Genomic DNA, 26193 nt, shown 5'->3' on the forward strand with positions numbered 1-26193 from the left:
ACAGAACCTTCTGTCACTAAAATGTACAGCATTTTATACCTTTTGGGCTTACTCTGGGAAACGTTTGGAAGATGCCACCTAATTAGAGTCTGGGGAGCTGAAGGAGCTGTTTTTGAATTTCTGACACTCGAGACAGATGTGGTTTTGATCCTTATGATCTCCCTGGGGACCCAATGTGTAGATCTAGAAAGTCTGCAAATCCTGTCTCAAACAAGAGGAGGTCAGTGACAAACGGGAGGTGGGAGCGTGCCTGCAGAGCGGGGTGCAAGTGAGAAAGCTTCACTTCTGCTTTACTAAGGAAAGGTGTTGGAGAGCTGGCTGCCGAAAGAGGTGATCGGAGTTCTTCAGTAATTTTAAACTCTGACCCTCCTTGTTTAATTTGACCTTCAGAGCGATGAGACAGGCCTGACTCTTTAAAATCAAACTGCTGTGTCTAGGACTGGGGAGTGCCAGCACCAAACCTGAGAAGATGGAGCCATTCGAAATTACTCTGTCCATTGGTCCCTGAAATCAGCTTTTTTGCAATGATTTGCTGGAGAGACAGTCAATCCAGCATAACTTAAAAACGAATAGAAAATAATGTTTCATAGGTTTCAGTGATGCAAAGTTGGGAGAAGCTAAAAGGGCTGTATCCCAACGGACAGCAGCTTTGGTTACTTCAACACGGTGTTTTGCAGAGCTCTGCAGAGCTCCTCATGTGGAGAGATGTAAAATCTCACTCAGGTTGTCAGTAAGCTTAACGTAAAATATGGGGTCTATTTTTATGACGTTACAAAATGACCCTTTATGGTAGTTAAGTGTTCTAAGTCAGTAACAAGTAAATAACATATTTATTTCCATTACCCATATTCTCCTGGCATCAAAGTGCTGGGGAAGCCCTCAGGGGCTGACGGTGAGTGCACAGGAAGGAAAACCGTCACATTGCCTCGAGTTTTGGTAGCGTTCTGGCTAATCATTATAGAAGTTCCCCTAAAGAGTCTCCTAAGCTCTCACCAAACAGGACTGGAGGAAGGGAGTGACACGAGGAGTTGTTGCCGAGTGTTACAGAAAAGGCCAAACAAACAGGCACCTCTGGGACGAGGAAATACCGAGTCCTGCACGAGGTCTGTACGTCGGGGACAGTTTTACTTCTGGCCTGGATTTGTCTTCTGACCTGGAACAAGTCACTGCTTGTGTTTTCCTCCTCCCTACTTTTTTTGGTCCTATCTGTTTCGGGTTTTTTCTTGTTGGGTTAGCTTTGAATTTACTGCATTGAAGCAAATTTTACAGGAATAAAATGGGGAAGGTTGCAGTAGAAAATGAGGAGAGTATGAGAATGAGTTGAAAGGGCCTGTGTCCTACAGCTGGAGCAGCAAGGTTAAAATCTGGCCACTTTTAGCCTGCTGTGGATTTAGCTGCGAGATCAGCGCTGTAACCTTATGTAGGGAAGGGGTATAAATCTCGTTTCTTGAGGCACTTAAAACTGGGTTAGCAAAAGCATGAGCAAAACACAGTAGAGAACACTTTTGCCTCAGCCTCATGGGGGTGGGACAGATCCTTCTACTTAAAAACATTTCCCAGCTTGCAGCCAGCACTTGAAAATGCACTGTTACGAATTTGTGAATCTTTTCATTGCTTGTTTCCAGGTTATTTTTCTTTCTTCCCTTTTCTTTTCCTTTTTTTCCTTTGCCTATTTTAAGCGTTGGCTACAAAATGAATGCTCTGCTTACTACAGTCCTTTATCATGTAATGTTTTCAGCAGACACTCAAGAATTAAATATGCACAATTTCCATAATACTGATTATCCCTGTTTAAGTGCTATTTTAGAGGGTATTAATTTCTGTTGCAGTAACAGCCACAGCACTTAGCACCACCAGCCCAGTTTTCCCTCTGTGCCTGAGACTCGGGTTTGGTGCGAGCCAGGATTTGGCCTGAATTGCCCACCACCGATTTTAGCCCCGCTGCTCGGAATGGTAATGCATTTGTGTGCTGCAGACAGCCAGGGACATCCAGGGCCAGGAGTTGGTGCTTGGTTTGAAGAAGGCTGCCTCTGTCACTTTTGATATCTTCTGGGTTTTGTATGCAGAAACACAAAGCACAATTAGAATACAGTTATATATCCTCATAGTTATTAAAGCTTGGATTAACATGACATAAAGTTTTGTCTGGGGAGCCTTTTGCTATGGCTCAGGGAGCATTTTTGTGTGACAGTAATAGGCTACAGTTAATATACTTGAATGATACCAGAATCTGTGTAATAAGACAGAACAAAGGGGGTTTATTTGAAGCTGAATTACAAAGGTGGAATTATCATTGTGAACAATCCACTGAGATCGCAGCTTAATTATTGTATCTTGCATTATTTCAGCATAATAAAGTGTAGTCAGTGAAGCAAAGTTAAAAAAAATACATATACGCATCTCAGAAGGACATCTTGTCAGTCATGCGGGATTGATGTGCGGACCTGTCACCTTATTCTTAACAACAAAATCCTCTCTTCGCCCGTTTTTGCCGTTTGTTTGATTTACCGAGTCTGTTTGCCATGATTCAAGAGTCTCTTGTAACGTTTCTGGGAGAGATTCATCACTGGGACATAATCCATTCAAATAGCTTTTGGGCAAGAAATGAAAAGTGTTTGAAGCCAAGAGGTTTCAAACAAAATGTTCAAAGGCAGCTGTTGGGCCCTGTAGAGAAAGAGAAGGGAGGGCTTTATTGTTCTCCAGGGCTTAGGGGAGAAAAAGGAGTGAAAAGGTGGGAGCTTCCTTTTGAATCCCGTTTTCCCGGCCGTGGGCAAGCAAGCGCATGCCGGTCTCTGCGGCGAGGTGTGATGCACAGCCTCCGCTCCCCGGCCCTTCCCTGAGGATCGGTGTGCTGGGGGGGCCCTGGGGGCCGGGGGGCTCTGGGGAAGCGAGGAGAAAGGGCACACGTCCCGTGCATTTGTGCATGTGCCCACGCATGGGTACGAGGCAGGTGGAAATGGCAGCTTCGGAAAACTCTTGCAAATACGCGTTGTTTTGGAAAACATTTGCAAATACACGTTGTTTCGGTCAACAACCGAAAAAAATTGATGGCAAAAATAAGCCATCCTTTTTAAAAAAATAAATCAGACCAAAGTGTGAAAAGTAAGCAATGTGTTTTGCATTAAACCCACATGTAATACTATTGCAGTAAACAGGGTGGCTTCTTTTGTGGGTAGAATAGGGGGGTTCGGTTAAGGTGTTTGGGTTATCTTTCTGGTTTTACCCCTGGTCAGTGTGGTGAGGGGTTGAGGCAGCTTCACCTGAATGTGATCAGTCTCCCCGTGCCAGGGAAAGATGCAGTGCTTTAAGGAGGGGACTGCGGAGCACCTCGACGTCCCCTGGGAAAACGTGCCACGAAAGTGCACCTTATTGCAACGATTACATCAGGTTTTTGTTGAGAGAGGATGGCATCTGTGGCCAGATGCTGTTTTAATGGCTGAAATTGTCTTTCCCTGATGACGGGGTGCTCCTGCTGAGCTTGTGCCTGTCTCTGCCTGTTCCTGACCCTGCCCGGACCCGGCCGGGGTGCCTGCCCGGCCGGGGAGCCTTTGCTCGGTGGCTTTTTGGCTGTTCTCACGTGTAGGGCATTATTGAACCATCTTGCATTTGTACTGAAAGTTAACTGTCTGCCTGTGCCTTGAATCCCCATTGTATGGATAATAAGGGTGGAGGAAGATCCTTTTTTTAATTTTCATTTATAAACTGAAGAAAATTATTTCTTTTTCACAGAAATCATTTTGATGATTTAAGTAGCTGCAGGAGGTTGAACGGCTTCAATGTGGTTTTAAACAAAAAAAACAAAGAAAAAAAAAAACCACTGCAGAAAACATTGTTTTTTCTGTAATAGGCTTTAAAAGAGTAGTAACGTAGTTCCAGAAATCTGGGTACGGTGATTATGCCTGTAATCCCCGTGCTGTCCAGGGGTAATTAAAAATTGCAGCTGAACCTTGGTTTCAAATGACTGGGTGAGGCTCTGTCAAACTAATGAGAGCTTGCGTTGTTGACACGTGTAAAACTCAATTTACCCACCAATAACCGCAGTTCGTGGGCATTAAATCTCTCTCCAAACAATGTGACACTGGGGCACAGCGGGATGCGCTCGCGTTCGAGGGGCTCGGAGAGGGGCTGAGGTGTGAGAGGAGCTGTGCCGAGCCGCAGCCAGTGCCGCTAATTGCTTTCTTTTTAATATTGTATTCAGCCTTAATAGCCCGTTCTCCTGGTGGATTGCCTTTCCCAGCATTTATTACAGCATGCTTAGGAGCCAGACCGGAGAGTGGGAGGGGGTGGAGCTGAAGGGAATAAAATCAAGGTGGTACTTTAAAAATCCATCCCGACAGCCCAAACTAACGTTCCAGCCTGAGCTCCCTGATTGAGCTCAAATTAAAGGGGACCAGGCTGCAGCGAGCATCCCGAGGTCTTGAGTGATCAAAATGGCATTTCATGTCCAGCGCTCCTCATTTTGTAAAACCCTTGGGCCAGCAAGCAGGCTGGGTGGCGGGTTATCGAGGGGCGATTGGCGGCGGTGATTACCGCCAAGGGTTACTGCTAACGATGCTTTTTTGCAGTGAACAGACTTAAAAGACACGTTCCCACAAACAGCTTTGGGCTTCTGTCTTGTCATCAAGACTTGCTGGCATATTTTAAAAGAGGTAAAGGAAGAGTCTAAACCCACGAACGGCAGAAATCAGAGGTAGTGCTTCGTTGATGTTATTTCTCCTCTCTTGAAGGTGGGCAAAGTGCTGTAGTGCGAGTGATGCAGGGATGTGAACAGGGCCGTAAGTCCAAGGAAATCTGCGCTGCCAGCTCTGGCGGTTTCAGTGCCGGGGCGGAGCTCTTGTCTTTTCAAGCAGATTGTGAAAATAAACCCAGGGACTTGTATTCTTCTGTTTTTATCACTACTTTGCGACAATGGGAAAATCGCTTTTTGTTTCTGTGCATCGGTGCCGTGAGCTGCTGGAGCAAGCAGCATGTCTCTGTGCGTGTGCGAGGAGTGGTGGGGCTCTGATCCAACAGCCTTAAAAAAAAAAAAAAAAAAAAGTCATAAATCATCAGTGTAATGAGTGTCTGAGTACAGTTCTCTGAATCCCCACCTCGGCAGCAGCCTGCGCAGGAGTGAAGGACTTGGGAGCGAGCTGCGCTGGCAGAGCTGGCCCAGCTGCCTTCCTCTGTCTTCTGCAAAGCCCAGGGTTAGAGGGGGGACTTGGACCCCCGAGCCAGCAATTTGGCACCCTCCTTGAGTGCAGCAGCTTGCAACACTTGTTACAGGAAGAGTCTGGGTTGCAAGTGTTTTTTCCATAAATTAAAAAATCCCTAAATGTAGAGATACAAGCTATGTTTGATTTGGGGTTGAAGGACAAGGGAGGAGAGAGTTCTGTTTAGAAGAAGTAGCCCTGGAAAAATATTCTTAAATATGCAAGTCAGTATATGAAAAGAACAATAAAAGGAAAAAGGATCTAGCAGGAAATAAAATGAAACTTTTTTTCATTACAGTCAAGGGAAACTTAGATGAGTTTTTCTTTGCTAATAAACTACACTGTTTCATTTTGCAGCTGAGCCTTTTGCTGAAGCTGACTGTGGCAATTGTTCATATGTCTTTTTTTTTTTTTTCCTTAAACTCTGGGCAATAAAAAAGTCCTTCATGCATCAGGAAACATAGTAATGCAATACTTGTCTTATCTTCACACTTATTCAGCAGGTATTTACAAAAGGGCAGCAGGAAGCTCTTTAAACTCGATCCTGTTACTTTGCTCAGGATGTCTCTTAATCAGATCTGTTTACCTGCGTCCGTCCTACACTGGAATTGTACTGCAAAGGTGTCTGTTAAAAAAAAACATCTTAGTTTCTTGTGAATAGGGTTTTTCTCAATATACTCTATAACAGGCAGGGCTCTGAGCTAGTTTTTCCTCTACGACTTAAGGGCACTGAATGAAGACCCATAGGTTATTACGGTCCATTTAGTGGGTAAGAAAGAGCTATGCTTTAAATGCTGTGTGTTTGTACTCTCAAATGTGATAGAGAGGTGTGTGATTAGGTTATTTCTCTGTAGGCTTTGTCACTGGGTAAACAGGAACTTCTTTTCTGCTCAGAGTAATGCGATAACACAGGGATGCAGGGAATCGTGGTGTGCTGACCAGTGGGTCCCTTAGGTCTTGATTCCAGAAGGTGCTTAAAAGGAAAAGTGCAAATGTCGTTGTTGCCTTCAGAAACCAGGTCTTGGAAGGACTTAATTGGACTTAACCGTGTGCTTGAAATTGAGCCACACTTAATAGTAGTTCCCATTTACTAGAAGTTGTTCCCGAAATAGTAAATGAATGACTTGGAGTCCGATGTGTTGTACTTTGGTGTTCAGAGAGATAGTTTCTAATGCTCTTTCTGACATATGGCTTTTAATGGTCTCTTTGCATCTCGTTATTTGGCATGTTTGTTTGTAGCAAACAAACCAGCTGCTCGTGTTTTAGTGTTGCGTCAATAGGGAAAACGCTGGGTTTGGAAAGAAAAGACTTCACCCTGTGTGTAGCACACTTCATCCAAGGACCTGCAAGTGCTCCACAAATATTTGAAGCTCCTTCTCTGCTGAGAGAGGTTGTAGCCTTATTAGTTCTGGGTGTTGCTGGGTCCAGCTCCCATGTGGAGCCCCGGAGGAGGCTGGACCCTGCCCAAGCCCCGAGGGCTGGCGGGGGAGCTGGAGGCAGCGGGGCTGCCGGAGCCTGCTCTCTCGCGAGCGGCTCCGGCAGTGGCCGACAGCCTCGATGCCCGGTGCCGGAGAGGCGGATTCAAGCTCCCAGGCTTCAGGGGAGCAGGTGAAGGCTTCTGGCTGGGGGTATTTGCTGCACGGTTTGTTGGTGGCCCAAAACAGTCCCTTGCATAATTTTGATGGGTTGTCACTGTGCACTTTAACACCTTTTTTTTTTTTTTTTTTTTTTTTTTTTTTCCCCAGGAAAGGCACTAATTCAGACATCCTCTGCCCGCCTGTATGGAGCGTCACGGCGAGGTGGTGGGATGGGGTGGGGGGGGCTGCTGGGTGGCTTGAACAGGAGGGTGGCCCTCTCAGAGGGGTGCAGGACCAAGCCAGCTTGGGCTTCAGCTGGCTCCACAGCTGTAAAACCTGAGTTTCTTGTGTGGAAAATGCCATGTGCCCTCCCAGCCTGGGACCTGCATCCTGTGGCTGCAGCAAAGCGAACGGAGATAGGCTGAGTTTGAACTGATGCTGTAATTACATTAAATGACAACGTCCCTCTTGCTGCAGCCCAGAAAGGAGGACAGATATTTAAATTTGTTGGCTTTTCAGGTGATGGTATTGCTCAGTATGGCTAAAGCCCATCAGGAGAGAGAGGGGAATACACGTCTGCTGTCCACGTGTGTGTCCATGTGTGGCCACGTGTGTTCACCAGGAGCTTCCTCTCCTCATGGAAGTGTCATGGTTCCCAAAATCTGCGCCGGCCAGGCCTAATGGGCAGCACCTCTTAAGTATTGTTTGGAAAAGAAAACAGATTGCAACTTTGCAGTGCTAATATGCAAACGAGCACTGTGAAGGGAGGAAGAATTATTTCTGCTGACGGCAGCTAATGTTCCGTGAAAGTAAAATCACAAACCGCCTTGCACCTGGCTTGCTGAAATGCTGAAGGAGCAATGTTCCTCCAGTGCCCCCGTGGTGGGATCGCCTCTGTGCTGCCGGCATGGAGGAGAGCAGCCCTTTCCCTGCCCTGCGGCACCTTTGGGGGCATTTAACTGGATGGGAGGACTCGGCTTGGGAGTCCTCTGATGGAGTAGAGAAGCCGAGATGAACTTTAGTGTTGTCGGCTCTTGTGGTTGTGCTGTGACTCTTGTGATATTTGATATGTTTAAGCTTCAGTTCGAGTCACGTGGAGTTCTCCGCATTTGCTTTCAAAAGAGCAAAAGTTCTCTTGCGTTTCAGCAGCAGGAGCTTAAACATGTAAACCCTAACGGCTCCCTTGTGAGCGCCAAAAAGAATATTTTAAAATTATCGTGCGTGCATTTAAAAAGTACAGTGTGCGTGTGTTTGTCTTATGGGTTTATCCGGTGGTAACTCCTTCAGGCAGCTAGTGAGGGGACAGGGCTGGAGCAGGACTGATGGAGCTCGGGTTCTTCATTCGTTTGTGGATCTTGCAAGAAAACGCTTACCAAAAGTTACTTAGTTGTTGGGGAAATTTGTAGAAAATAGTGCGTGGTACGTGCATGTGTACAGGGAGACAGGATGTCTTGAATAAATAGGTGGACAAGGATGCATGTGGAAGATAGATCTCCTGCTGCCAGCAGGGAACCGAAGGCAAAGATTTCCAGGATCGCGGTTGGCTCTGGCACCACATACGGGTCACTTAAAAAGCCTGTAGCTTAATTTCCCTTCTAGTCTCACCCTCTTCCTTGTCTATTAGATGGGTAAAACACAAAGATGTTTTGAGGCAGGGTGAATTAAATGTTTGTAAGAGAGTTTGGAGGCTCTCCAGCAGATGTTTTGAACTAGATTCTGTTCTTGCCTCTCCAGCAAAGGGCGGCAGCGGGAGCTCCGTGATTTAACACTGCCTTCAGATTGAACGAGATCAGAATATGCTCCTTCTCTTGCTTTTTATGCATACTGAAGTGTTCTTAGCTGTTGACATATATTTTAAAGTTATCAATCGCTCCCTGCCTCATACTGTAGCACGGACCAACTTTGATCACAGAAGAAATTTCTGTGGCACCAATTTCTGGCAGAAATGTAGATTGGAGTTTTATTGTAGCAGTGATGGAGGTGCTGCTCTGATTCACAAATACATTTTGTTAACCAAATGCTACAGCTTTGTGTAAACATGTGTATCGTGTGGCATTAGATCAGTCTGCTTCCAGAAGCAAGTATCGATGTCTGCTTTGTGTCCTTTGTTAGGTTAGCTTGTGCTTTTTTTTAAAGAAAGCGGCTTGTCTAGGATGGGGGATGTGATTGTGTGTGTGGCAGCAGACATCTGAAATGCTGGCGAGGAAAGAGGGGAGCAGCTCCGTCACAAGAGACGTGCCCCCAGGAGTGTGGGGTCCTCCAGCTACTGTCCTTACCTCCTTGGGTTGTCCTTACCTCGAATCCCATCCGTGGGCAAAAACCCACCAGTGCAGGACTGGTTTAAGCTGGTGTGGCACATCCACTGGGCTAAACGCCTGCAATGGCCTCTATCGGCACAGAGCCGGTTCACGGTGGTGCCAGCCACTGCGGGACCTGAACAGGTAGTGGTGTGTCCCTGCCTCGCTGGGGTGTCCTGAGGATAATTAACATAAAAATGCTGTGGTGCTCAGATACTGCCCTTTGTGGCCAAGCCAGTGTGTGTGTTATGCTGGTGGATACAAAAAGGGTCATCATGGCAGCTCTTGCTTAACTTATATGGTATTTGTCATGTCTGCTGCCACGCAGAGGTATTTCAGGCACGTAAGAGGTCCTGAACGGCAGCGCTCTGGGACCTGCGCCTGTCCCCAGAGACCACCGAGGCCATGAGCGTTTGGGCACTGGGTAGTGCCACGTCTCTGCCCGTTCTCAGCAAAAGATGCTGCTCTTTGCAGTGAAATTTTGGGTGAGTTTGTGCAAATCTCCGTCAATGCAGGGCTGTAAGTAGCACAGCATCTAGCAAGTTGTTCTTAGCCCATCTTTTGTGGTTTGTGTGTGTTGCTAGTGACCATGTGGAGTCGAGTCTCAGGTTCTTGCTGCAGGGTGGTCGTGTGTACCCTGTGTACCCTTTATCCGTTGGGATCTCAGAGCACTGAACTGCAGCTGGATGTTTATTAGCTGCAGCACTGCTGGCCTGGGAGAAGGGCAGGAGGATCGGGGATGTCTCACTGGCTCCTGCAAGCTCTCCGAGATGTGGTCTCGGTGTTGGCTCCTCTGACTCTCTTATTCCGTTTCAGAAATGCAGCGCTGGAACCTATTTTCCCGTCAAGCTAAGGAGACCCAGGAGACAGCTGCCTGTGCGCTGGCGGGCATAAATTGTTCTGGGCAATTAGACCTGGCTGCAGGACTTGATTGCGGAGATCGGATCCAGCCCAAGGCTTGCTTTGCTCTGACGGAGGCAGGCTATTCTGCCTCTGTAAAAGCACAGCGAACATATACATGCCCTGCGGCCAAGGAGGGGGTAGCACGGTGATGGTCTTGCTTGGCGCTCTGTGTCACTATTGTCTTCAGTTTGATTTCCATTGTGAAAGGCATCCCTGAAGTACTCAGTGTTACAGGTAACTGGGAGATGAGGGCCACCTCGTCAGGAGAGAGTAGCTGCCAGTGCCGGGATGAATGCTGAGTTGTTAGTGCTGCCTCCCAGAGTGGTTTGTTCTGCATCCCTTTTTCTTGCAGGGACCCCTGTGCCTCTCTCTCTGGTGGTGGTCCTGGCTGCACAGGTATATCGTACCTTTTGGAGAAACGTCCCTGGGAGTTTGTACAATGCCAACCATTCTGCTGGGTGGAGGTCGTTATCAACCCACGCTGACATTACACCATCTTACTGGCACTGGCCTCGCTTCTTTTCTTTCCTGTTTTCATTGCCTTCTCCGCTGCTGGTCCTGTAGTGGCACAGCAGTCCCTAACGCTGAAGAAAGAACTATCTTTTATGTTTCTGAGTTGTTGGTTGGTTGGTTGGGGTTTGGTTTTTTGGTTTATTTTTTTGCAAGAACCTTGTCTTCCCAGTCGGTGGTGTTAGCTAATGTGTGCTGGAACTCTGATGTGGACAAGGGAAGTTCTCAGCCAAGACAGCAGGTCAAAGGAAAACTCCAGGAGTCCTCGCAGAGTTTATGACTTGATCTGAGCGTGGCAAAGAGCCTTGCTTTCATCAATACTTCGTATTATTAATGCCAGAGAAGGAATTCCTGAGAAATCATCTATGGAGTAATTTTTAATTTGTCCTGCCGTGGAAAGCTGTTTTTTCTGGAGAGCATTAGTCATTCTTACATCCCCCTTGGTAGACTAAGCATTGAGTAACGTGTTGGTGTTTTGCAGGAGCATTTTGAAGTCCAAGAGTAGCCACTATGCTTTTTGGCGAGCATTTGGGATGCTCTTTGCCATGTCACGGCTGGTGAGCAAGCCCTGAGATTAACGTGATTGAATGACTGTTTTAATTTCAGCCCTGATGGAGCAAAATTAGTTACAATGATATGTGTGTGTTGAATAAAATTGTAGTTTTATTAGCTATAATTGCTGAAGAAGACTTTTTAAAGACTCGACTGCTGGGGGGAAAAATTGCTAGCACTGGAATTTGTTCTTGCACAGTATGGCATTGATTATTATCATGGTGCATAATATGTCGGTCCTCGGTTGGTGACTCGTCGCTGCGAACCACTGGGAAGCACTCAGCAAGGGACCTCACTGTGTGTCTCCAGCCCCCCCGGGGAGCACTACACAAATTGTGCCGGATCCGCAGAGGATATGAATTTCTCACCACGTGGCCGGGAGCCGGGGCTGCCTAGTGAAGCTGTAGCGGTTCATGCTTTCAGCCCCGGAGGTCTCCGGTGCGCTGCCCGGCGCGTTGGCCAAGTCAGCAGCCATCAGGGTCGAGCGCAGGAGCGGAGCCCTCGAGCGTGGTGGGGTGGTGGAACCGGGACCGGCCACGCTCCGGCTTGGGAGTCTGTGGTTCGGTGCGGTCGTCTGTGCCGGGACACGGGGCTGCAAACGCCGCGGTCCGGCTGGCTGGGGCGAGGGGGGACCCAGCCTCGCAGCGAAGGCGCTTGGGCGATGGGCGAGGGTGCTGAGGGTGCCTCGGGACAGGGGAAGGAGCCGCGCTGGGAGCAGCGGGGCGTGCTTGATGGAAAGAGGGGAAAAGGTTAAAGTATTTGTTTCTTTGTTTAATTCCGTTGTAATCAAACCCAGAGGCCTGGTGTGGGGGAACCATTTTTTTTTTCTAACTGTCTGGCGGGCGATATGCATTTGTCTTAATTTATGTAGGGGGAGGTTGTAAATCTGCAGAAGCACGTTGCTGGTGCTTAGATTTCACATGCGCATTTAAAATAATAGCACCTGACAGTTTACTAGCAGCTAAGAGGTTTTTCTGCTTCAGAAGGCAAAATATTGGAGGAGTTGTGCAATGTGTATAAATAATTTGAGGAATTAGACCAGAATATCCAGCACACTTTTCTTGGGAGAGCAGAAGAAGTGATAGACCTGTAGAGTTTATGAGTCGGGGACTGGAGCGGGTAGAAACACAACCCAGCTGTGTGTAGCTGAATGTCATCCTTCTGTAATTTCTTTTCTCCTAGGACCCAATCTGAATTGCCACAGTGTCTGATTACAGTGCGTTATTTCATTTGTCTGCCCTAATTCTTCTTTACCTTGAAGGGATGGAGAACGTAGTACCCAATCTGCTTGGGAGTGTTGGAAACAAACAGCCCCTCTGTTCCCAGGGGGGACACGTGGAGGGAATGCAGGAACATCTCGACCTGCTCTGGATGCGTCGGAAACTCAGGTTTTGGTTCAGGAAAATATTTCCTGGGCTGGATGAGGAGGAATGTGAGGCATAAAGACTGTTGTGTTTCCGTTCAGTATAGTTACGGTAGTTTCCCCATGGAGGTTTTACCCAATGAGTAAACTTGATTCAAATGGAAAAAAAGAACATGGAGATGTGAAATAGTGGCTGTCGTTACTCCTGTGCATGCAGGCACCTTGTAAATGAACATTGGCTTTACAAGCTGCACGTACGTGAACCGCTTCTTGGGTTTGCTGGTCCGTGCAGACGTCGTGCGGTTGTAGAAATACAAGACTGGATGTGAAATTTTCCAGAAACCATCCTGGTTTGGTCATCTCAGCTTTCGGTGGCAGCACCGTGCTCCCATTTCTGGAGCACGGTCCTCCAGAAGCTTGCTGGATGGCTGCTGGTCTTTGCAGAGGACTCAGCCTGTTCCTTAAGGTGTGAGCGGCCCTGGGCTGGCGCCAGGTTTGATCATCTCTGGCTGCTCAGGACTGCCTCGTGGAAAAGAGAGGGGTTGAAAATCCTGAAGAGGAAAGTGGAAGGAATGAATGGAGAATATTGTGCGTTCTTGTGCCGGGCTAGATCAGTTGCATTAAATTCAGAGCCTTTCTGAGTACAATTAATAGTCATTTTATTTAGGTCACCCTGGTTTTGTTGCTTTAAATATATGCCTCCATTAAAGTGGAAGAAAATCAAATACGTTTATCTCTGTGGAGCCTTTTGTGAACTGGTTGGGCATATTTTAAATAACCCTGGGAACTGTTAGGATTATTAAAGCCTTTGGCTCCTCCAGGTTTTTTTCTTTCCTCCTATTCTCCCCTATTCCTCCTTCCAGGCAGTGAGTAATGAAGTGGTATAGCCCTTCCTTTTCTCAGAGCCCCAAGTGGATTGAAAAAAAAAAAAAAAAAAGTTAAATAAACTAAAGCCCATTAGTTAGGCTTTATATAAGAAACTGGGTCTAAATTGGATGTACGTATGGGGTATGCTGGGACAGAGGAGAAGTCTGTTGGGCTTAAGTGTCCGTTTGTAACTGGTATTATCTGGCAAGTCTTTTTTTCTTCTCTTTTTTATTTACCTTAAGTGCTAAGACTGTTCATTTTGTAATACACTCTCATTTGATGCCCAGAATTAGTTCAGATTAATCAGCTCCTTTAAGCCTCCATATTGAGCCATGCTACATCTGAAAAGAGGTAAAAATTTGGGGGTTGCCAGCTGCTTTCTGAGTGTGCTGGGTGGGAGGTGGCTCTCTGCTTGGTGGCTCAGCATCTCACACCTGTGCTGGGGAAATTCAGCTCTTTGCTGGTGTGTTGTTTTTCGCCATGCCCGGAAAACAAGCTTACAGGAGGCCACTTTCGTAGCTGGTAGCAGGGTTCAGCTGGCAGTGTGTGGTGGGTGATCAGCCAAGCCTTGCAGGGGCCAATTGCACTTCCAGTCCTGTCTCTAACCCTGGAGAAAACTTCCTTCTCTTTTGTAAGCAAGGTGCTAGTTGCGTGTTCTGAGTTGAGACCTGGAAAACTTGCAGTTCAAGCGTCTTTAAAATGCTGGGCGAGCAAGGGAGCCTCAGGTTGGAGGAGGGGGTTAACTTTTGGACAGTCACAGCTCCTGAATGTACTTGAGTTTCGTCTGTGGGTTGTTTTTTGGGTTTTTTTTTTTTTCCCCTTCCCCTGAAATAGGGATCAATTTGCTTACTACAGGGTTTACTGCCGGTTACCTTGACTGTGTCCCTTATTTCTCCTTGATGAAAACTTGAACAAGCCGCTTGTGTTTGATTCACAGAGAACCGTGAGAAACGGGCTGTGTGTGTGAGGCAGTGTGGTTTTCTCATTCTATTCAGCCCTTTGTATATTCAAATTCTTCTAGTTTCAGTTCTTGCTGTTCTGCCAGATTTCCATACCATTGATGGGTTTTCTGAATTAATAAGTTTCTTTCTCCCCCTCCCTCCCATACCCTCGCCACCTTTTTGCAACTGGTGAAAAGTTTTTCTAAGCGCGCTGCCCTCTCCATATTGATTTTCTTCTCTTGCTTGTCTAACCAGCTCTTAGATGTTTTATTTTGCAAAGCGTTAATAGAATTTTCCTTTTGCCATTGCACTTTATCTATTCAGGAGGTTTCAAGAAGTCTCATTGTGTCACCAGACTATGGAGGAAAGAGGCTATTCTTCTGTTACAATGGCTGCCCTAAAAAATAACGCAGGGTGGGGTAAACTCAGAAAGGGCAGAGACGGAGATAAAATGTTCTGACCTTAGGAAACAGAAAAGATAACCAATTAGACATTGTTGAAAGGGCACCAGCTGGCTTGAAGAACACCCCACTGATTATTTTTTCTTAGAGGCATGCTTGGTCCACGTCTGAAGCTGCAGAGCCGCTTCCCCCCTTGCAGGTTTTCAGATTTGAACTGGCAGGGCCGACCCTCTCGTAGGTAGCTGCGCGCCCGGTTCTGATCCCAGAAGTAGGTACCACTGCTCAGAGGGATGGAGCACCCACCTCCAGGGTACCTGCGCTCCTCAGGGTCCCAGCCAGCATGATGGAAAGCTCCGGGATTATCCCATGCAGGCTGCGTTTGTTACTGCTAATAAGGATTTATTTGCATAAAAAAGATCTCTGCCAAGATCATCATTCCAGCAAAGCGGGGCCTTAGTACACATGGCACAAAACGTTGTTTGCCCAGAGGACGTGTATCTGGTGGGTGAGACAACGTGTCACGTTGTACAGGTGGGAGAGGCGACCAAAACGGCAGATCCCCCGTAGGACCAGGAACCGGACCCAGAGCCCCTCGCCCCCTCCAGTGCCTGGTCCCGTGCCAGGACCTGTCCCTCCTCTGGAGGAGCAGGACGAGGCTGTACGAGCGGTTCAAACCCACGGTGCTGCTGCTGCCGGCCACAGCTGAGCCCAAGAGAGGTTTTTGCACCCCACAGCTCAAGCTTCAGCCTGCTGGGAGACTTTGGGCTGAGACATGGCCGTGCTAAAGTGAGGTTAGAGTTGCGTCGTGCCTCATCTCCCCCCTAACAGCAATACAAGCAGCCTTTTTAAAGTCTCCAGTAATGTCCTTGCAGGAGGAGGTGTCATTTTCAAATGACGGCCCTTTCAGTGCGGATCCAGCCGGGAGAGCCTGTGCACAGCAGCAGCCTCCGGCGCGGGGGACACAGGACCTCCCTGGGCCGGTGGGATCTGTGCTGCGGTGCGTCCAAGACCTCTGGGCTCTGGTATGGGATTTGAGGCAGAAAGGTTACACTGGAAAAGTTGCACGTTAAAACTTCTGCAGTGGCGATTGGCACGAGGACAAAAGGGTGGTCGGCACGCTCGCGTGGACCGAGGCGGAGGAAGCAGCGATGTTCTAGGAAACAGCATTAGGTGCGACATGTAATTTTTGGTTCCGGTGAGGCCACGACCTGTGAGAATGAAAAATAAAGATTGCTGTGTAAACGTAACCCCAGAGCAGAGATAAGTGGTGGTGGCAGGGTGAACGGGAGCTCTGTCCTTATCTGCCTTCTGATATTACTCATACTTGTGAATTTTCTTCCTTGGACTGAAGAAAGACAGCAGGACAAATGGCTCTGTGCTTAATGTGGTTTGGATTTTTCAGTACATCAGCATCTTTAGGTCTAATTCAAGATGGGTATCAAGGAGGCATGCTGTTCTCCTCCTCCTCAGGCCATTGCTAACATTTTGCAAACCATTTTGCCTGAAAAAGCTAAGAACAAGTTAACCAGAGACAGGTTTTTAGATGAGTTTAGGCATAGTGTAAGGTTTTGCTGCACTGTATTTTTTTACTATATCCTGGAACATATTTTAGTCCCATAGTTAAGAGAGGTTCAAGCTGTGTTTTTACCACCTTCCCAAAATACGTCTCTGCTCAGCCAAGACTGAGATTGTAATTCTGCACAGAAGTAGGCTGGATGTGTGTTCCCCTACATAAGAGGACTACAGTCAAACTGTATTCCCTGAACCATGAATTTTATCCAGGCGGGAGCTTTCAAATCCTGCTGTAATTCCAGGATCACGTTGAGGCAACAGAAGCTGGCACAGCTACCGCAAGTGGTCCCACCTTCCCATAAGGTGCCACTTCTCTGCCCTCTGCAGCAGCCTGTCCCTTGCGTCAGCACAAGCATTGGTTCAGCCGGGAAACTGATCTGGCTTAAAACTAACCTGGAAGAGAAAGTGTGGTTCATTTTAACCTGGAGCAGTTCCCTGGCTTGATCTGCTGCGCAAACATGTTGGCAGAAAGGAAGAGGTCAGCACATAAGCAGGCACGGGCAGTTGGGGTGAAGGTAGACCCTTTGGTGGCACTGTGTAAGGTGAAGAGAGCATTGTAAATCACTTTTCCTGGAATAAATTATTTATAGAAAAGACAGAATATAAGAACATGGAAGTATCATAAAAATTACTGGGGAAAAAAACTTAAAAAAACCCCACGAAACAAACAAAAAAACCCCACCCCAAAACCCACCCCCACAGACAACTAGTAGAGTCCTTTAAAGAATAAAAGCTTCTCTTTAAAGATCTTCTCCCTTCCCCCAACGTCTTCTGCAATTTAGCAGTGATACAGGTTTTCATCAGCCCCTAGTTTACAACAGGGAATAACAAGTCTGTAATTTCTTTCCAGAAAGATTGCCCAGGACACCGACCTGCCACAGCTCTTGCAGCCTCTGAGCAACAGTTTAAATTGTGATAATGCTGGAAAATAAACCCCAGCACAACATCCTTCTAAAATAAGTGTAAAATTTTAGGTGTGGCTGCACAGATTAAATGGAGGTGGAATAAATCATGCAAATAGTAATGAAAGTTGAAAGCAATTTGGTTGCACTTCAATACGTTTCATCAGTCATCTCTCTTCTGAAGTGGAAATGCCAAGCCTGATGCGAATTAAACTTTCTCTCTCCTCCCTCTCCCCTCTTTCCTCTAGCTTTTCAAAAGGCCTTTTGAAAACCTTTCTTGGCTGACCAGATTTTACCCTGCTCCTACTTCTTGTAACCTCCTCATTCTCAGCCAAGCCAGTGACTCTAATTTGGAAAAGTCATGGGCTTGATTTGCATCCACAGTTCCTCTCTTGGCCCTTCCTTATCTCCCTACAAAAGGGAAAAAGACTGAGATAAGGCACAGCCAGGGACCGACGAGAGGTGGAAGAGCTCTTTAGCTATTTGGCTTTTTAGGGCAACAAAACTTCTAATGTTCCCTTTTCCGCTTTAGGATCAAATGTCAGCTAGGACGGGAGTTGAAAGCAGCAGATTTACAAAAGGAAGAGCTGACTCTGAGCAAAAGCAAGGAGATCTGATGCATCATTTGTACCCGAGCTGAGGCTGCTCCTGCCTTTGTCTCCCCTTGCCAGTTTGTCTCTTGTGTCTTTGCGAACCGTGCAGCCAGTGTGTTAAAGCATGCATCTCCCCGCTTCTGTCTTGCAGGTAGAGGACGCCATGCTTATGTTTGACAAGACGACCAACAGGCATAGAGGTAAGAGAGAACGGGAGCTCAGACATCACGTTTTGTGACAGCTTCTGCATGGTGAGCACAGCCAAAAATCAGCGTCAGCACGTTGACCTAGTAGCTAAATCCAGTGGTGCTAAATCAGCAGAGCCATTTGTGTTTGAGACAGCTCCCTCTGTCCTGCAGGTGTTGCAGAGGAAGGGCTGTTTGGCATGTAATGCTACATGTCACGTGGATTTTCTTATTAGAGATGACTTTTCTGGTCAGTCTAATGACTTATCTTTGGGAGGACTGTTCTCAGGCTCTGTGGCGTCCCTGGAGATAGTCAAGCCCAGGGAGCTGGGTGTGGGGAGGCCGCAGGGAAGCAGAGGTTTTGTACCAAGGTGGCTAGCATTAAATTAAGCTGGGCATAAGGCCAGTTAAGCTGAGACACCAGGAAATTAAGATGCTAAACCCCTCCACTGAGGTTTCAAGCGTTCTGGAGTTCTGAAGCTGAGGACTCCAACGATGGTAGCTCAGAATAAGCAGGATCTCCAGAAGAGGAATTTCCCTCCACATATTTCACAAGAGAGACAAGGTTTCATCAATGCTTGTACAGTTCTGTGAAAATGAGCTGAGGATTATTTTCAGTGTTATGGCCGTTCCTTTCAGTGGAAATAAATGATGCTCCTCTGTCTCTCAGCGAGCAGTTCATGTTATCGCTGCAGCAGAGACGCCGAGCTCCAGGCAGAGAGCGGCCTGGCAGCCGCTCCGTTCAGCTGGGAGGGAGTAAATGTACCTGGGCTCTCACAGTGGCACCAGAAACTGCACCGGGGACAGGCTCCAAGACCCTCTTCCCTTCTCTCCGAACGAGATTGATTTTATGCCACCAGCCTCCCTGCTTTAACACGGCGTGTGCTTGGAGGCAGTGCAGGAAGCCAGCGCAGCTTGTGGCTTCTGCCCCCGTGCGACAGCGTGGACGTGTAGCCCCAAGGTTTGTCGTTTGCCCTTCGCACTACAGCCTCTTTGGGGGGCTCTCTTGATTGATACGGTTATTGTCTCAGCCACAAATGTGTCAGCTACTCGGGGCGGCGTATGTAGCCCATTTGTTTAGGGAGGCTGCCAGAAGGTGTAAGGGAGCCTGTGCCTGGCCAGGCAGCGATGGGAGCCCTGGGAACAGGAGAGGGGAGCAGCCCAGAGTGCCCGGCCACCGCCACCTCGTCTTCATCTCTGTAGCAGGGTCAGAAGACCAAACCTCCCAGCTCTGTCTGAATTATTCACTGCTCTGATATTTGCCTTAACAAGCAACTTAGTGCATGTGGATGGCTGGGTGAGTCAGGCGAACCTCCAGGATAGCATTCCCTCCCTCCAGCAGTTCCCTCCCAGGCACTGATCCCTCTCTGAAGTTAGGGATCGTAATACCCTGGAAAATTCAGCAGCAGTGAGCAAAAGACTTGCTTGGAAAGATAGGCTCTTCAGAGCCAGAGTAGGCATGCGAACAGCCAGTGCCCATCAGTTTTGTAACAGGAACCAAGCGTTCAAAACTCTTACACAGTTTGGAAAGTTCAACCCCTGACAACTTCCTTTTATATCCAGGGAGTTTTCCACCCTTCTCTTTGCAACCACCCTTAAACAGGCCATAAATACCCTTCTCCATTCAGGATCTTGGCACATTGTTTGTTGCATTTAAGAGCTGTGTTATGTGTTGCTTTTGTGCTGGGCACAAGGGCCCCACGTCCCCACTCTGAAGTGGTCTGCTGGCAGCTGAGCTCAAGGAGTACTGGGGGGCTCTGGTCCCAGCAAGGCACATACTCAGCAGATTTGGCCCCTGTGAATGTGTTTCAGCGAGTCTCCTGCCTGCTTCTGTTTGTATTCCTTGTTTTCTTCTCTTAAACTCTGTCTTAACCTGGCAAGTTCACGCGGTATGCATCGGATAGGCTGGCAACGCATCCTGGCGTTCATCTCCATGCCCTATCCTTTTGAGGCTTTTTGCAGCCCGATTTGCAAGTCCCTGACCTGCGGTTTTGTGTCTCCACCTTGCAGACCAGGTCTCTGCCGTCCCTCTCCAAGGACGCAGGAGGCTGGAGGCACGGGGGACTCCACACGGACGGCTTGTCCTGGGGGACGTCAGAATGTGCTGCAGCCCATCGGCAGGGCTGGGTGGCCCCAGCAGCTGCCTCGTCCCCAGATAAGGGCTCTGCTCCAGAGACAGGGGGAGGAGGTCTCCGTTTGCTGAAATGTCCCAAATCCTGGAGTTTTGATCCCACTGAGGCTCTTGGCTGTGCCTGCAGCGAGCTCTGTTTCTGCCCACCAAACTCCCTGGTGGTCTCTTCAACAGCTTGCGCCTGCCTTGACTGGGCTCCACTGCCAGGGTAGGGAGGAGACTCTGCAGGGACAATAAAAATAGAGCAATGGTGTGTTAGTCCTTCCTTTGCTTCCTGCAAGCAAGACGCTCGTCTCTTCCCCGTGTACCTCAAGGTGATCCCTCCTTTGTCCCCGCCGGTGGCACTGTGCTGCTGTAAGCACTTTCCAAGGTGTGAGGGCACTGGGAAGCATTGGTGTTCGTGCTCTGCTACTGCTGAGCTCTGCTCTAACAGCTCTGGTTCGGCTTTTCTGTGCTTTTAGGGGAAGCTGGAATAGTGCGCTGGGGAGCCCTGCTCTCAGGTGTGAACCTGAGTGATAAGCCCCAGAGGATGGATTCCTCTTTAAAAAGCGTCTTTCCTCTGTCTTATCTGGAGAAAAGGTTCATAACTGCTGAGGTTGAGGGCTGCAGATTTAAGGGGCACCTTAGCGGCCATGAAACCTGTTGGGTTTTTCCACAAAGCGCTTTTTCCCCCACGATGTGCGTTGGAAGACGAGAGGCAACAGGTCTTCCTTTTTTTCCCCAGGAATTCTGTGAATTTATTTCACTGGTTAATATTTCTTTTACAGCCTGTTTTTTCTACATGCAAGCTGTAAAATTTCTCTTCGCATTAGCAGCCTTGTGTAAGCTCCTAGACGAGATGTAAGGGGGGAGGAACTAAGAGTCCAAAAGGACCAAAAGCAGACTGCAAATGCCGTTGGGTGGAGGTGATGTTACCCACACCTCCTGTACGCTCCACTGGCATCAGGCTCCGGACCCGGGTCTGTCCCCAGTTGCTTGTGCCGCCCAGGGGACAGGGTGGGCTGGAGCCCCCCTTCCCCGCTCCTGGCAAATACGGGAGTTCTCTGGCAGTCGGGAGGGTCAGCTCTGTTTGGGAGGCTGTTTCCCAGGGAACAGGCTTACCCTTTTGCTGGGTGAAGGACAATGCTGCTTATTTGCCAGGATTAGCCAAAATTCCTGCGAGCGGGTGAGGTGTGGCCGGTGGTGAGGGGCTGTGCTGCTGCGGCTGGAGCAGCTGCCAGGGAGGCATGAAAGTCTGAGCTCCGGGTCTTTACCTCTGCCAAGTACAGGTGGAAGGAAGAAACAAGTGTAAGAGGCAGAGTAAAGAGTCATCTTCATCTTCACCCTTGAATTTATCCAGTCTTTTCTGACGTTTTTTCCTTCTCTGTACAGGTAGCTACCGCTAATCAAACTAATAAACTGGCTAGTGGGCTGTTGTGATGAAGAGAGTTCTGCTGCATCGATCGTTCGTAAAATCACCCCAGATTTTACAAATTGTGACATTCTGATTGTGTTGGAAACATGTTTAAAATGCAGTAGCATGCAGCAACAGTGTTAATGGCAATTCTTAAAACCACTTGCGGGTTGCAATCTGTATCTTCAAATTAGCCAAGGGAAAGAGAAATGGCAGATAAAATATCCGTTGTGGTTTACTGTAGTTAGTCTATGCCTAAAATAATCAACGTAGGCGAGGGAAAGGAAAAGTATTAAAATTCACTCCCTACTGCTAGAAGGCAAGATAAATTTCCTTGCAAGCAAATTGAGAATATTTGTTAACATAATTCTGGCACGTATGTGTTACTCGTGTGTGCGTATGCTGGTAGTGTGTAACTCCCCTGCACGCGCAGCACTGAACCAACATCAATTAGTTAGTGGAAATGCACAGATTTAACCAGACACAGCAAGAGGGATTTTCAAAGCCGCTCATCATTGAACAGTTTTATTAATACCTTGGGAAGGCTTGAAAACCCCACCCAAAATAAAACTTAATGCCTTGCCAATGGAGCACATAACTTTTATAACATTAAAAATGTCATCAGGCTAACCATGTTGTTGTCTCTGCTAGTGTCTTTTTCTTTTTTAATGTCCAGCTGTTCCTGGATGTTCTCTAAGGAAAATAAGACTCAGAGCTATTGCATTTCAGGCCTATCTGTCTAGCCATATTAAAGGCAGGCTTCTGCCTGTGAATTGGCCACAGAAGTGGCCTTCACTTCTGTGAAGTGAAGTGGCCTTTGCTTCTGTGAAGGCAGAATTTATTCTGCCTGAATAAATCTGTGAGTATTTAGTTGAAGGAGCGGTTAATTTTTGGAGTATTGTAGGTAAAACAATCCCTAGCTTTACTGGGATGCAGTGTCTTCTTGCAAGGTTTCTCCTTCTGGCTTGGCCACTTACTTGTGATAGTGGGCGTGCAATGAACTAGCACTTACAAGGCAAATATCTCTGGGTCAGCTTAGTTAAGATGCTGTTTCTTTTTGGAAAGGAAGTGTTGGTAATCCTCTGTTTCTGTAGCCTGCGCTGTACTTTTGCACTTCTGTACAGGGAGAAAACCACACACAAAAGTTCTCCAGGCGCTCTGGAAGATCACTTTCATCACTTCGTCACTGCCTAAAATTTCATAGAGCTGAAAATTACTGGGTCAATCTTGAAAGGATTTAGTAATTGGAAAGGAAAAAAAAAAGAGGGTGGTGTTATTTTGTTACCCTTGCAAAGTGCAGATAAAATCTGGAGTTCAGCATTAGTTATTGATCTTCGGAGTTGGAGGGAGCCTGGCAAGATGATGATGTCCTTCTAACTTCATTATGGAAGGGAGCTCCAGAAAGCATACCAATTTACTGCCGAGCAAGTGGAGCAGCCGGAGCTGGAGGGGCAGCTGCCTTGCCCTTGGGGAGTGGGCTCAGCCCTTCCTGGGCAGTGTACATTTTGTGGAAGGGAAAATGCAGTGAAGTGGAACATCTCCTGATAAATTGGTTTGGCAACTCCCCTTTCTCCCCTTTCTTTCTGCAACAGTTAAGCATGAGGGTAGAGATGACTCAAGAGAAGGCAGCATATTGGTTAGTTATTGTAACGGGATGCTCTTGATCACAGCCTTAAATGCTCTCCACCAGTGTGTACTTGTTTCGTGCTTGCCTGTAGCCATCGACTGCTCCAGAAGCTGTCCACGGCGTGCATCATGACAGTCCCACGTCTTGAACTTGCAAAAAGACAAAGATTTTGAGTGATTGAATCCCGCAAGCTGTAATTGCCGATATTGAATGCAATGCTATATGTTTTTCAAAGCCATTCAGCCCTCAGAGTTATTTTCATATCAATTAACTCTCTCGCATGGTTAGGAATGGCAGAGGAGGGAAGCGACAGCATGGGATTTGGACTTCTTTAATCTTAAAACTAAACAAAATTAAAGAAAGGCAGGCTGGCTGTGCGATACAAACAATATTCTATGTGTTAGGGGTTAAAAAAAATCTCTAAAAGACAGGCATTGGTTGTGGCAGAGCTTTAAAATAACTTGATTTTTGCAGGGCTGAGCCGCCAGCCCAGCAGCTCCCCGAGGTGCTTTCCGACCAGGCTCTGCCGAGCCCCCGCAGCGCCCGGGGGCTGCCCAGCCTCGAGCAGGGCACGCGGAGACTGCCGGCATCCTCGCGTGGCATCGCAGCAGCCTTCTCGTGGAGACACGGGAGCTCTGCAGCCGTGGGGAGAGCAGCGTGCCCGAGGTTCGGGTTTAATCTAAAACCGCAGAATTCAGACCGAAAAGATCCGTGCACCTCGTTCCACCGAGACGGCACGCAGGAGCGCGGGGTCTGCTGCGTCCTTCCCGCGGTCTCCGCGCTCAAGGAGGAACGTGAGGGTTGTGCTTCCTGTTTGCGCTATCCCTGTCTAGCAGATTTCAGTGCATAAAAGTAATTGTCCAGGTGGAAGCAGTTGGCGTAATGATTGTATTTATTGGAAGAGACAGGAGTGATGTTGTTAGTGAGATACCGTCTGTGCCTCGGTGAAGGATGATGCTTTTCTTAGGAGAAAAATAGCCTTTTGTGTTCTGTCGGGCTGCCAAAACCTCAGTTTTGTAGTTGACCTCTGAAGTTATAATTGACATTTTTATAGATGAGATATAAATATAATTAAGAGTCGCTGCAATTATTTGTTTATCGCCATCTCCCTCAAGTAAGGCAAGATCATGTGCATTTAAAAATACATCCCCTGGCAGTTTTGAGTAGAGTATTTAAAATATATAGAAATAATTGCCTAATTTGGTCATTTTCAGCATAGCTTTTCTTGGCAGCAGTCTGGCGATAGTATCAAGCGTTTTGAGGACAGCTCGGAGGGAACCTTTCATCTGCTCACATAGTTTTGCTTTTAGAAGGATGGGGCTAAAGGGAGAGCTGCTGTTTGCCCAGGTTGGACCTGTAGGATTTTGGAAAAGCATCCACAAACACAGTGGTGGTATTTTTTTAGAGCATAAAGTGCTTTGAGGGCTTTGGATGAAAAGTGTGACATAAGGTATAAATGGAGGCAGTATCATTGTTATTGCTTTCCTAGATGAGACACACTTTTATTCCCTTGTCAGTTGTATCACTTCGTAAATGGCACTCCAGAGAGTGCAGTTGTTTTGAGGGAAGCGCTCGCTCGGCTTGGCCTCACCGCTCCTTACCTGGTGAAATTCATCCCAGGGACCTGGGGTTTGCAACACGGAGAGTGACTTTAACCCTTGGTGCATAGAGATGCAGAGTGTTTATCTTCTGCCAAAGGCACAGAGGATTGGAGGGAGGAGTAGCTGCAGACAGGGGGTTTTAGCAAATATTTGCTTCAAAACTTCACGAGGGCTGTGAAGATTCATTAGTTAATATTATTTACCATTTACAGACCTGTCAATGAAAGTGGTGATGGCTGAGCAGTAATACCGTCAGTCATACCTATCTATTTAGATTGCAGCTATTACATGTGCCATATTAATATTTTATATGTGTATGGTTTTAATATTACATCCTCACTTATAAATATTCATGTCATAAACCACATTAACGGCTGTGATGCTGAAGAGCAATATTCTCACCTCTCTGCTTCACGTCGTGAGTTCACCTCCGTCCCAGGTGAAGCCAAGGTAGGAGTTGGGATGGCTGCGGCTGGTGAGACCGACCATGGGGAAGGGGCTCGTGGTTTCAGCCCCGCTTTCGGGGCCAGGTGGCCACAGCCCACCAGTTTCCCATTTGGCATCAATTTAGCCCCCTTAGCCTCTGCATCGGGCGCTGGGGACCGTCAGCGTTAACCCCCCAGGGCCAGGGTGACAGCCGCTGCTGGGGTGGTGGCCTTCGCGTGGTGGCACGGCAGTGGCCCCAAGCTTGACGGGCTTGGTGCTGCTCCCTACTTCGGTGTTAATAAACACAAAACAAGAAGGAGAAGCTGCCAATTCTTGGATCCATCTCCCTTGTCTTTTAATTTCCTGGCCAGCGCGTATTGCTGCTGCATCAGGGCACCTTACGTGAAGTGTAAAAATAAATGCATTCAAGCCAGTATGAGCCCTGCATCCCAGTAGACTCTGTTTCAGAATAGCAAATAAGGCTCCTGGCCACGCTTTTCAAGGCGATTATTGAACGTCTCGGGTGGTTACAGTCATTCTGCCCCCAGCCTCATGCTGGATAACGCCACCTGAGGCTTGGAATAATTGCCCAGCTATGTACTGTCTGTCATACCTTATTGCTTAATTTTATACCAGTAATGAAAATTACATCCAGAGGAGGAGAAAGAGCGAACAGCTGCACTGGCCGGGACGCACCGAAGGAATAGATGTGTGCAAATGCTTTCTCTAAAGCAGGGGAGAGGCTCGGCTTGCCAGTAGCACTCGGGAGATGGCTTGACATTTTTATTTTCTTGTTTAACAAACAAATGCAATAATAATAAGAAAAAAAATCCTGCCAACCTCCAGTAAAGGTTGCAAACGCAGCCCAGCAATTAGTTTGGAAGTCTCCAGTTACATAATCAGACTTTAAGGTAAATATCAACTTAAAAGTATATTGTAAAGGACAGCAGGTTTGTAAAACTCATTTGTATCTTGTCTTCATAGCTAACGTGTAAACAAATTATTTAGTTCCCTCTCCCCAGAGGGAGAGCTCTACACAGCCAGACCTTTTTGACCTTCTTAATTTATCCAGCCTCCTTTCGATTAGCCCTAATCCAGGTAGTAACAGGAGGAGACGTTGGCTGAAAGGCTCAGTCCTGGGCGCTCTGCCTCCGCACCCT

General features: G+C 47.6%; 1 protein-coding gene across 27 annotated transcripts in view; it reads left to right on the plus strand.

The window, feature by feature from the left end:
• MSI2 (musashi RNA binding protein 2) overlaps positions 1 to 26193 on the plus strand; it is a 261255-nt gene that overhangs the window by 138159 nt on the left and 96903 nt on the right. For all 27 annotated transcript variants that reach the window (XR_008237698.1, XR_008237699.1, XR_008237701.1 and 24 more), the window contains one exon: positions 17822 to 17870. Coding sequence is in view for 24 of the 27 variants with exons in the window: in XM_052805013.1 (XP_052660973.1) it covers positions 17822 to 17870 (49 nt within the window). In the remaining 3 variants the exon portion in view is untranslated. The remainder of the gene's footprint in view (positions 1 to 17821; positions 17871 to 26193) is intronic.

Source organism: Harpia harpyja, chromosome 12, assembly GCF_026419915.1.
Source record: "Harpia harpyja isolate bHarHar1 chromosome 12, bHarHar1 primary haplotype, whole genome shotgun sequence".
Lineage (NCBI taxonomy): Eukaryota > Metazoa > Chordata > Aves > Accipitriformes > Accipitridae > Harpia > Harpia harpyja.